This window comes from Pogoniulus pusillus, chromosome 6 (genome assembly GCF_015220805.1).
Source record: "Pogoniulus pusillus isolate bPogPus1 chromosome 6, bPogPus1.pri, whole genome shotgun sequence".
Lineage (NCBI taxonomy): Eukaryota > Metazoa > Chordata > Aves > Piciformes > Lybiidae > Pogoniulus > Pogoniulus pusillus.
Window position 1 is genome coordinate 33779484 of NC_087269.1, and position 12976 is coordinate 33792459.

Here is a 12976-nt window from a genome sequence, read left to right on the forward strand (position 1 = left end):
GTGGGTTGAGGTGTCTAATGATGCAGGATATAACGTGCAGGAATGCCCTCTGAAGGTCCCTTCCAAGCCAAACCATTCTATGATTCTGTTTTTCTTAGAAGCAATTCAGGTGAAGATAATGCTGCGATGCTTTGCTTTTCTAACAATTCTTTATTTAGAAATAAATAGACATTTATTTACCTGCATTGTAAAAGAATTCTCTGCACAGGATGGAGTATCTGACTATGAAACTGTGCCACACAGCAGCCACCCAGTAGCCCCCCACACATCTTCACCTCTGAGGCTTTGCTTTTGTATCTTTGTTCTCCCAAGGAGTTTTTTTCACAGCTCATACTCAGTTGGTTCTATCTTTCTGGCCATGCCATATGATATCCATCATCTGGAAGCCTTACAAAGAAGTCAGTGAACAAGGGATCACTGTGCACTGCTGTTTTATAGCCCAAATGGCTCTCAATAGTTTAACATTAGTGTGCTGGCAAAAGTACCGATTAAACTTCCATTGCAAATCTTTGCCTTCCTCCAGCACTTGAGGCCAAATAAATAAAGCCATGCACAATTTGGATGCTGTTTTTAGCATCAGCAGTTACAAAAAATGTGTCATGTATGTATTTTTTTTTTAGGAAATTAATTTAGCTAACTCTCTTCTCTCCCAGTAATGGACAGTTTTTTATGTCAAGCACTTTGTAGCAGGACAGATCTAACTTTCCCATCTTCCTTCTCCCTATTGTAGAGTCTGCATCCATCACACCTCAAGTACTGTGCTGAGTTTTGGGCAGTACAAGAAAGACATAGAGACACAAAAGTGGGTGCAAAGAAGGGCAACTAAGCTGGTGAAGGGCCTAGAAAATGAATCTGATGAAGAGCAGCTGAGGGAACTGAGACTGTTTAATTTAAGGAAGAGGAGACTGAGGGGAAACTTCATGAACCTCTGTAACTACCTGAAATGACAGTCCAGAGAGGTAGATGCTGGTCTCTTCTCACAGGTGATTACTGATAGAACAAGAGCAAAAGGCCTCAAGCTGCACGAGGGTGGGTTTAGACTAGACATTAGGAAAAAAACCTTTTACTGAAAGAGTAGTCAGGCATTGGAACAGGCTGTCCAGGGAGGTGGTGGAATCCATGGATGTGTTTAAAGGTCATTTAGATGTGGCACATAGCAATATGATTTAGTGGTGAACTTGGTAACGTAGGGGTAACGGTTGGACCTGATGATCTCACGAGTATTTTCCAACCTGAATGATTCTATGGTCAGAAAACTGCTGTGCTTTCAATAAAGCAAGACTATTTTCCTTCTCACTATCACCATGTTTTCCCTCCCTAGCTCACTCCAGGATTAGAAGGGAGCTATCTTTGTTTTAGTGGGATCCATCGGGATCCATCCTGGAAACAGAGATCTTGTTTGCAGCCAACCTCTCTTGCCTGCCCTTGAAATGCTAGTGTACACATCCAGGGCTGAGGATGTGATGGGTCAGTGGTAGCATTAGCCAGGACAAATAAGCCCCTTGCTGATACCATGGCCAGCATCACAACACCATTCTCAGTTAGGCAAACTGCACCTGTCAAGATTGCAGACCCTTCCTGTGGAGGGACCTGCCCCAACCCATTTTTGCTATCTTGCATAGCCCTCTTGATTATGTGGGACTGGGTGCAGCTCACATGGGTCAGCAACACCTGCTTTCCTCCAGGACAAGCTGCTCCTGCTGTTCGCCATCATCGTGTAGGTTACGTGATAAAAATTGCAGCCAATGGACTACTATGAGTTTCATCAAACTTTGTCCACTGTTAATTTGGCTCAAAGAAGCCCCAACTATTAGCTTCTTCCAAAGAGGCATGGATAGGATTTTGGGGGCACACATCCCTCACATGTCTGCAGCAACCACTGGTAAAGCAGGTCTCTATTTCCTGCAGAGTGCATGCTGCAGACAATGCTCATGTTAAACAGCCCACCAGGAAATCAGCATTAATTAGCAGAGTGCTGCAATCCTGCAAGCGACTGACATTTATCCCACTAATGCCAGTTCTGCACTACAGGAGCTCCTAGAATTTTCAACATTAAAACTGTTACTGCCCACAAATAAAATGTAATTGATATTCTTTCAGAAATGGAAAAAGTATGGTAGTGTTCTCTGCAGCATTATTATTATTAGGTAGTGCTAAATCTAATATCAAAGGATGAAAAGAAGACTGTATTTAGCAATTGAGTTTAATAGATGCAATAAAAGTCCCATGACTTACAAGTTTGCCTCTAAGGGGAATGTTCTCACTGAGAATATATGAAAAAGACAAAGGCATGCATTAGAGGTGGAGTCCTCACTCTAGGGCTGCCAGTGCTGTTTGTAAGTACTGGCAAGACTTCTGTTTTCCTTCTCAATTGACCATTTATGCTTCAACCTTGTTTTGCCCAAATATCCTGAGTTACTGCTGGAATCAATACACTCACCACTAAACAACCCAACCCCCAGAACATCCTGTTAATGGTGCAGCATTTAAGGTGGTATTTTGAACACTGCAGATTTAATTACAAAGCTCCTGTTCCAAGCATTGTCACCTGCTTCTTATCAAAGCTTCAAAGGAGACAGGAGCTTGAGGACTGGGATTGCCAACAATGGGTGACTTGCTCGGGCACATATGGTGCTGGCCTGGTCAGCTGCAGAGGTGTGCCTGCTGCAGTCTCAGCCTGCCCAGGTGCTGGGTGCTGTCTATGGCTAAGCCTGGCTGCAACAGCGTCCTTGGGTGGCCAGTGTGAGTCAGCAGCTATTCACGGGTGCTGTCACAGTCAAGACCAACTATCTGATCATGAAGGTGCCACAAAAACCGCCACCAGCACCAGGAGACCTGTCAGGATTCCTCTAGATGCTTCTGCTGCCTGTATAGTCAACCAAACCCTTTTGTCTACATAAGGAGACCTTCTGCCTGTCAGACCTACCTTTGCAGGTATAGTCACAGCTTTTTTCCTCATCAGCACCAGGCACTAACACGGACTAGGCAGAGAAGAGTTGAGACAAATGAAACTCTGCCTTTTGGAGGCTGTCAGAGAGGTGAAGTAAGGCTCTTCTACAGCATTGCTCCTGCCTTCCTGCTGCTGGTCACCACGGTTTTTGTTTCCAGCTCTAAAAGTGTCCTGTAACAGCAAATAGATACATCCACACTCCATTTACTGAATGCAGTCTGTTTCATTCACCTGATCGGGGTACTCATGAGTGGGAGGGAGGCATCAGGACAGTGAGGTCTCCAAGAGGATGATCACTGCTGTTGGACTGTGACCTGCAGCAAGATGTGTTTGTTCTCCGGCGGTGTAAGTGGCATTTGCACTCCAGACTCTGGTGTAAGGACTTGACCATCAGCATTGTACCAGCAGTATCCTGACCTAGGTAGAAGTTGCATTGCAACACAAGTTGGCTGCTAGAGTGACGAAAACCACTTCTTTTACCATCACTGCTTCAAAAGCTGGAAGCCCTCATTAACTCAGGAGTACTGCCAGACCGATCAGTTACGCTCTCCTGAAACCAAGTGCTTCTCACCATGAGACAGGAGAGCTTTGCTGACTGACCCCAGGGGAGAAGAGCTTCCTGTGGGGGTCAGCACATGACAAGCAGCAGACTGAGCTGGAGCTGTAGCAGTGGTATTCAACAGATGCCAAAGTGAGGGAAAACACATCATCTTCGTGTTGCCTTGAAAGCCATGTAAAACTGAACCCTTGATAATAAAATGTATTTATTGCACCCAAGCAGAAGCCTGCAGCCCAGAGCAGCAAGTGTGTACTGATGCTGCCTACAAAACTGCATTTTGGAAATATTTTAGGTATCTATAGTGGTCCATTGCCGTTAATATCCAGGAAGTGCATGCAGTGCACAGATGTACACTTTGTTTACACTATCTTTAGTGAGCTAACTGGTTATTGGTATCATTAATACATGCTGGGGAAAAGAATTGCTTTCAGTAGTGCTTTTCCTGGTCCTCATCTGGGTGAAAGAATTTAAAGGAGGTCCAGAGGTAATCTGGGTTGGAGAAGAGGCTGTGCAGCCCTGTTGCACAGGTACCTTCCCTATGCCCATGGAGTTTCCTGCATCCCAGGGAGGTGGGTGTCCTTAGCTTTGCTGAGGATGTTCTGGGCTCCTCAATTCAGTAGAGATGTTGAGGTACTGGAATGCGTCCAGAGAAAGGCGATGAAGCTGGGGAGAGGCCTGGAACACAAGCCCTAGAAGGAGAAGCTGAGAGAGCTGGGGTTGCTTAGCCTGGAGAAGAGAAGGCTCAGGGGTGACCTCATTGTTGTCTACAACTACCTGAAGGGAGGCTGTAGCCAGGTGGGGGTTGGTCTCTTCTCCCAGACAACCACCAATAGAACAAGGGGACACAGTCACAGGATGTGCTGGGGGAAGTATAGGCTGGATGTTAGGAGGAAGTTCTTCACAGAGAGAGTGATTGGCATTGAAATGGGCTGCCCAGGGAGGTGGTGGAGTCGCCGTCCCTGGAGGTGTTCAAGAAAAGCCTGGATGAGGCACTGAGTGCCATGGTCTAGTTGACTGGATAGGGCTGGGTGCTAGGTTGGACTGGATGATCTTGGAGGTCTCTTCCAACCTAGTTGATTCTATGATTCTATGTGTTGGTTGCTCTGCTTGCCTTTCATTCAACTCACCTGAGGAGAGCCTGCCAAGTGATGGCCTGTTACACTGGGAAGATGAGGAAGTGGATCAGACAAAGGAAGCAGAGGAAAAGCCGCTCAAAGCCAGGGATGGTGAACATCTGAGCCTTGTGAATCCACTCATATCTAGGCTACAAGAACACTGCCAAATACACATTATCCAAGAGTCTTAACACAATTTATTTTATGCTTAAATAATCAACTAGATCATCCAGTGTTTGTTGTTTTCATACATATGTAATTAGAGCTATTATCAATGAATGCTGTTTTCAATATGAATATAATCAACAAATTAAAGTATTTCACCAAAACCCAAATAAAAATGCCCTTTAAAACACAGCAGCCTTAACAACCTAATATTACACTGCTAGGATGATTACAGATGATTGGCTTACTGAAAGATTCTACATCTTATAGCCAGTACACAATACAGTAATAATTTTACAGCGTGCTGCCAGTCTATTAGCTAATAATTTCTCCTCAGTTCATTTAAAAATATCCCAAACTTGTGCTCCTTTGAGCACCAACCCGATTCTAAAGCTGCAAGCATTACCCCCGTTAGAAAGCAAGAACAGATAGCACCCCCCTCCCCATAATGCAACTACTGTATATGTTATGGGTTTTAGGTCATTTCATTGAAAAATTGGCAACAGCAACAAATATTAGATGAAGGGCTTTGTGTTTACAGATAAAATCTTATTTGTCATGTTGCGGTATATATTGTGTTTGCAAAACTGGAAAAGATTTAGTCAAAATAAGGTGAAACACATGCATCAAAATATTAGTACTCTGAAGAAAAATTTTCACAGAACTACAGAATTCCTCATTTTGGGAATCATTTAAATTTGCAGCAGATTTTAAAGATTTTTTTAAAATCAAGCTAGCTTTTTTTTTTTTCCTTTTTTTTTGCATATACAAACATTATAATTGCTAATATACAAGAAATTTGTGAAGATACACCCAGAATATCCCTGTAGGTGCAGCCTTTTGAGACACCTTAGCCTGCTCAATGCATCTGCAGTATTCTGTTTGTGATCGAAAAGGCAGTGCCTTATCAACATTTATTCTATTCTGTTAGAATTTACACAGTGTTATTTATTTACAGCAAAACTATTGATGTTTAAAAAAGAAACAAATAGTGTTTTATTACCCTGACAGTTTGGGTCCAAGAAAAATAAGGCGAGCTGTAGTGGATTTTAGTAATCTTTAGTGTCTTTCCAAGGTTTAACCATTTTTGTCTTCGTACATTCCCTCTGGCCACAGGAATTGATTTCTTTTGAGATGACATCAAACTGCTTGAAGGAAGCTGTTATCAGCATGGCATCTTGTATATATACACTGCACTGGTAACTGAGCACCTTCCAATCCTGTGAATGAACGTGAATTTCCATGCTCTGTAAATTGGCTCATGCTAAATTAATCTTGTTTTGTTTTGTTTTTGCATAAAAACCATGCGGTTAATGTGTGGAAGCAGCAAACACACGCACACTTCTATAGGTGAAGGTTTAATTCCTGTCGATTTTTCTTCCATCTGTGCCCCTTTGGAATACTGGCAGTAAAAGCACACAGTCCTATGGAAAGAAAAGAGCACAAAGCATTTCAGAATACCTTGGCTAGAATCAGTCTCCTGCCTTACCCTGATTAAAAAGAAGACTTCTAGCTGGCAGTATGGAATTCTGCCATGGGACAAATCACTCCCTTTCTAGATAGGTAATGACATTAGCCAGACTCTCAGCATGAAGGGAAAATGCAGCAGCACATTCACCTCTGCCAGTCACCTGGGAAATGTGACTGGGAGAGCCAGGAATGCAGAGTCCAGCTTTTAGGAGGCTTGGTGAAGGACGAAGTGAGGAAGAGGAGCAGCCCTAACAATCTCCTGCCTGGCTTGCGTGAGTGACACTGAGGAGACGGGAGGTCCAGTTCCTGACCTCTCACCCACCCAAAACCAGTCATGCAGCCATGCACATAAGGACAGCAAGTATGTTACAGCTGCTGTACTAAAAGGATGTCCTTAGTACACACCAGTGTACTAAAGTTCACACCAGTGAACAGGAGCTAGAAGACCTGTGGGTCCTCAGCACCTGGGCACAGGGGAGCCTATTTGGCAGCACAGCTTGTAGAGCCAGTGCCCAAGGAATTGAGTCTGGCAAGGACATGCCTGTTTACTAATCAGGTCACACGTCCACATGCATTCCCCAGGAGTGCTTGTGCTCTCCTTCTATGCTAAAACAATCTGTCCTTGTCCATATCTAAGGTGGTCATAAATCTGCCCTGCTGCTAAAAGCCACTGATTTGCATTGCAGTAGCCACACCAGCTTGCACAGTACTGTCCCTGAATGTGAAAGTTCTTGGCTTTTCCTTTCAGCATACACAAACACACTTTTACAGCAATACTATTATTTATAACTTTGTGATTTCTTTCAAGCTGTCAAACAAAAAGCAGCACCTCTGCCTCCCAAGCAGGAATTTATTTAGGTTTTTCTGCTCAAGAAACAAACATTTTTTATCAGTATCCCCTGCCTGTGCAAATATATTCACTTCTGCATTCACATAAAATGTTTTCAACAGCCTCTTGACTCAACTCACAATTACTTACTTAATGCACATGTGGTTGTGCTTATTGTATCAAAGTTTGGACCGCAGAGATTCACCTTAGAGAACAAAGTTTCTGCCTGAGCAAATGTTTATTATCTAAGAAAGACTTGAGTTCTTCAGGGGCTCTAACACGGAAGAGCTGCCTACTGGAAATCACAGGAGAAACACATCAGCTGTCACAGGAGCAAATGTGGTCCTAAGGAACTCAGACTTTGGCTTTCTGAAGGTCAGAGTATGTTCCAAACATTAGGCAAGGACTGCCTTATCAATGCTATTTTATTTTTAAATTAAACGCTTCTTCCTTATCCCCAATGTGTGTTGCATCACACTTGCATTCCAGGAGGCTCTGTATCTGCACTGTTTATGGGCTTCAATGCCCTATCTTGCCTTCAGTCCTTTGAATTCACAAATTTCCACTGTTTTCAGCCTGTAGACTGACAGTGAAGGAGCATGGGAGTCAACATGGGACACAATTTCATCCAAGCACTGCAGTGCCTCTGACTTGCTTTCTTCCCATATCCTTGAGCTCAGTGAAGCTGAAAGATGTCAAAAGATGTGTCAAAAGAATCACTTCCCTTTTCAAAACATGAAAGATTTTATATGTATGTTGAGCAGCAAGCCACATGAAGAGGTATTATTCTAGGAGTTCAGTATTCGTGCTTGCTGGACCCAGTAGGTGCTAACCAGACACCGAAAGCACACTAGTTGCCTTGCAGAGCTCACTCCTTCAGGCTTGATTCCATAAAGCCCTCAGCTATATCCCACATGCCAAGTACTGCTGACCTCATATGGCACTACTCAGAGGCAGAAAAAGCCCATGTGGCCAGGTGTCTTTAGGGGTTACCATACATTGCCTCAGTCAGAGGGGACCACTGACTCAGGAGGGACTCTGCTTCTGTCCTTAACCTCCACATCACTATACAGTGTGCTTTCCAGGTTCTTTTAATCCTGTTCTTAAGTCTTGCAGTCAATCCTATTCCAGGTATACAGGAAAAAGATAACACAGACTTACACTTCATAAACTCTTCCTCTTCCTAATTCCTAAAACTGACCAAAGCTCAAGGAAATTCTGAGCAGAAAACAATATGCAGCTGTGGTAGGCACACACACCTGAAGCCATGACAGACCAGCACTGACAGACACAGAATAGCTCCTCTCATATTTCTAGGCACATTCACTGTGTGACTATAGCTACGTGATTGAGACAAAGCAGCCTTTGGCTTCACAGCACTTCAGGATGCTGCTACAGAGCCCCTGCAAGGGTGTCTCAGCCTATGCTTGGTTTTAGTTTAGGAAGCCCTTACACTATCAGGTGCTGTGCTACTACAATCGTTAAGGCTGAATCAACAAATGCACAAGAAACAGTGGGTAAAGATTTTTGCCGGCAAATACTGAGACACTTCACTGGCTCTTGCAAGGACTTTGACTTGCATAACTGCCCTCGGATCACATGCCCAACAGTGAAAGAAGCCTTTCACTCCCAGCAAGTTTACTTGTGTGCAGCTCCTGCACCGTTTGTATTTAAGTTGACTTTTTGAGCAGAAAGTGCTGTGGATTACAAATACCAGACTTTCTAGAACCCCTGAAAATCTTATGCATGCCTCATGTATAGAAACGAAACGTCTTTTTTCCAAGACCTTCAGTTTCCATACACGAACTCAAGGTCGCTTATTTCTGATAAGATCAAGGGCCATCTATTCAGCTTTGCAGCTTAAAAGCAATGTCAAGGCTGCAGACACAAGCCATTGTGCAGCCTAGGTGCTTGCCTCCGTGCTGCACAGCGCTATGCTGGCAAAAGGCTTCAGGAATGGAGTAAAACTGATCACACTTACCATTCAATGGTTGGTTTTCAGCTTTCATGAGTAACTTTTCTTCTCAACGTGTCTGACTTCTTTCTTTGTCTTAACCTTATAAGCTTCTCCCTGCTTTAAAGGAAAAGTATAAACATCAGCATAGCCTGCAGAGAGTGCTCATAATTCGAAACCTGCTTCCAAAACAGGCTCCACATTTTGCTGTAACAGGCTAAGTAAAAAGCAGTTAAACCACATTAACACTTCATTTCAAAGATACACACAATCTGTTTATCCACTCTGCTGAGCAGCAAAAGCACAGGTGTGAAATACCATCTCCAAGTAGAAAACACGGTTCTACAATTTCAGCACAACCCCTGGGCTGGAAGTGCCCAATTGACAGCCCTCAGAAGAGACTGTGCTGCCAATTGCAACGGGATCCAGCACCACTGTCAAGGAAAATCACCTTTCCCAATTGGCCTCCTAGGTCAGTTGGGATTAGTGGACGTTTCCACAACAGTGTAGGTCATGGCTGCTGTTATGATGTTTCATAGTGTCTGTGCTTTAAAGTGAGCAGGTTAGTAATGGGATAAAGGGAGGAGAAAGAAAGCCAGCAAAAACCACCACTGAAGCAGCGCAGAAGTGAAACCAACGACGTCAACAAGCAGTGCAGGTTTCAGTGTCCTTAAAACAACAAACCCCATAATAAAATTCATCTTTTCTCATTCAAAGCAGCTCAATAATAATCTAAAAATAAATACTCCAGTAATTTCAAGCCCCATTCACATCAGAGAAAGACATCTGTTTATGTGTAGCTATTGGCAGAATTTACCCTTTGGGTGATCTGCATTGATGTATTTGTGACTATTTTTAGTTTCTGACTAATCTAATCTGGTGCAGCAAATTTAAAAGGTTTCACTTTTGCTGGACAGGCTTAGTTTTTTCCCTGACAAAGGGCTGTGAAAGAGCAGATGAAAATGTTTGCTTCAACTCTCTTATTTGTGTGGTGTTCACTCACCACCCTCCACCTTTTTTAAAAACAATGCAGATAAAGAACCTTTGTTATCTTTGCTTCTGAGCCTGTTGGCGTTCAGACAAAAATTACAGCAACCCCAGTGACAACTTTACTGGAGCAAAGATTTCTCAGGGCCCTGGGACAGGGAACGAGGCATGAAACCATTTATGTCCAGAGGTGTTGCCTGTTCCCCTAAGGCCTTCTTGGGACAGAACACAGCTTAAGGCACAGCCTGTCCACATCTGCCTTTATCTCCAGCACCTATTGCAAGAGGGTCTGGGGCATACTGGGGCACAATAGGCCCACTCTTCCATCTGTCATCCTTTCCTATTAGGGGTGCTGAAGCTGGGCACAGTTTGGCCCTGCAAGAAGGTTTCCAATATCAATTACCAAGAGAAAACCCCTGTCTTGGTGCTTGCTTCTAAAAGATGCTATTAGTTTGGTATATTCATTTTCTCCTGAATACTACAGACTCTCAGTGACTAGCACAGGACATTCTGCAGCTGAGTGAGAGGCAGTGGGGACCAGGCTGCAGCCTATTCCTTTGGGCTGACAAAAAAGCAACACACTACAACTACATGTGCAAGGCACAAATTCGGCAAGGCTTAACCAAAGCCACAGACAAAGCTCATCTTGATGGCACAAAACAGGCTCCAGACTTAGGTTTCAAGCCTGCTGCCTGTTACACGGAAGCAGACCTCGATGCCTCTCTGCCAACAGAATTCAGCCAGGCACAGCCCCTGCCCGCACGCACCACAAGGAGAGACCCCTGCCCATCACCCCAACACACAACTTGTCAATAACAACAAGCACTGCACTTTGCCAAAGCTTCTTGTTAAAAGCAAACCTCCAGCCCTTTAGCAGCACTTTCTAGCAGTCAACACAACCCTCTGTGTCTACTGTTATTTCCTGGCAGGCCCCATTCCATTACCATTTCACCAACTCTCCTCTCATGGGGGATAACAACACGTCTTACTACCTTCCGGGTGATCTGTGGGAAGCAATGCACGAAAAGGAATGGGTTTTAATTTTTGTCCTAAGTTCTAAAGGGAAAAAGTACGTTAAAAGGAGTTACTTGAATGCAAAGGCTCAGACCAGTGATGCAATTCATGATTACTTTTCTCGTGATGACGTTGCCTTCTTCATCGGTAAACTGTTCCTCTGTTACAGATTCACCGGGAATGTTTTTTGCTTCCTCACCCTAAAGAACGTGTTATAAGATTAATAAAGTAGCCTATATTCTGCCAAACCCACACATATTGCCACACAAATCCAAGCAACAAGCACATGCTAGCTTCAACTTTATGTGACAGCTTGCTTTACGTCACACAGAGAGTATGAAGGCCTTGCTCATTTTGCATGCCAATACCTGTGCATTTTTTCTACAGAATCACTGAATGTTAGGAGTTGGAAGGCACCTCCAGAAATCATCGAGTCCAACCACAGAATGTGTCCTTAAAAGACTGTACTAAGCTTCTAGCACATTGTTCCTGTTAAGTAATTTGTGACATGAAGCTCTCTAGGCAACAAATCACCTCACAATCAGTCTGAGTCCTATGAGCTGGGGACACAGATTCACGATGATATAATCTCTAATCAGACATCCATTCGCTTTTCACAGCTTCTCAGTACCCTGCACGCACACGGACACAGCATAACACCAAAATAAGGTGGGGGAAATACATGATTTAAAAAGACAGCTCTGCCTACAGCTTGCTAAACACAAGATCTTAAAGAAGCACACAAAACCAAAGACTCATCAGTGTTTACAAAATGAAGGAAGGGATCCTAAGTGACACTTCACCCGCCAAACCGATGAGGAGCCTTGGCAGCCTGGGGCACAACTTACTGAGGTCAGCAGCACTCCAGCCATCGCCTCTTGAGTACCAGTGATTTATAGGACCAGTGTAAATAAGTGTAAAAGCAGTGTCTTAACTGCTCTGCTAATGACTTCATACCACTGCAAGAATTATTGCTCAAATTACAGAGAAATGATGTTACTTCAGGGTCTAAGGCTAGCTGGCAGTCATGAACTTCTGTTCCAGAAGAGCTCTGACAGTTTTACCTCATGAAGTCATGTTTCTAAACCTAGGTACTGAAGCAAGCACTGCATTTAATGCTTCAAAAATATCCATTACTTGTGCTTATTTATTTCATATAAATAAAACAGATATACTCATAATGTAGCTAGCCTACATTTGAACAAAAATAAACCCCCATAAAAACAAACAAGCCTTTAGAAACTCCAAGAAATCCTCTCGAAAATCCAACAAATCCTTACAGCTTTTCTCCTCCCCTCACCCTCAACCCACCACGACAAAAATGCCAACTAGAAGAAGCAGGAAGAAACATATAAAATGTTCTATATCAGTATTAGCAGTGAAATAACATTTTAAGTGAGATTATTAAGGCTCAACATCAAGCTGTCAGAATGCTTTCATATACTAAACAGCACAGGGGAAAAAAAATAGCTTTTGTGTGCTGTGGTCTGTGCACCGTTGTCTACAGAAGTTGGTGGCACTGCTGCTCTGTGGTGAATAAACACAGGGATGTCATGTTTACCTTTTTAACTGTTTGGCCACAACAACCCCATGCAGAGATACAAGCTGGGGTTGGAGTGGCTGGAGAGCAGCCAAACAGAGAGGGATCTGGGGGTGCTGATTGATACCCGCCTGAACATGAGCCAGCAGTGTGCCCAGGTGGCCAAGAGCGCCAATGGCATCCTGGCCTGCATCAGGAATGGTGTGGCCAGCAGGAGCAGGGAGGTCATTCTGCCCCTGTACTCTGCACTGATTAGACCACACCTTGAGTACTGTGTTCAGTTCTGGGCCCCCCAGTTTAGGAGGGACATTGAGATGCTTGAGTGTGTCCAGAGAAGGGCGACGAGGCTGGTGAGAGGCCTTGAGCAGAAGCCCTACGAGGAGAGGCTGAGGG

General features: G+C 43.9%; 1 protein-coding gene across 14 annotated transcripts in view; it reads right to left on the reverse strand.

Annotated features, from left to right (window-relative positions):
• Positions 1-4798: 4798 nt before the first annotated feature.
• Positions 4799-12976, reverse strand: part of ANK3 (ankyrin 3) — a 430392-nt gene continuing 422214 nt past the window's right edge. For 10 of the 14 annotated variants that reach the window (XM_064145162.1, XM_064145163.1, XM_064145166.1 and 7 more), the window contains 4 exons: positions 11160-11243; positions 10974-11033; positions 9070-9162; positions 4799-6213 (listed from right to left, as the gene is read on the reverse strand). In XM_064145162.1, the coding sequence (XP_064001232.1) occupies positions 9094-9162; positions 10974-11033; positions 11160-11243 (213 nt within the window). In that variant the 3' untranslated portion in view covers positions 4799-6213; positions 9070-9093. Of the gene's footprint in view, positions 6214-9069; positions 9163-10973; positions 11034-11117; positions 11244-12976 lie in introns of all 14 variants that reach the window. The other 4 variants (XM_064145173.1, XM_064145167.1, XM_064145161.1 and 1 more) reach the window with 3 other exon arrangements.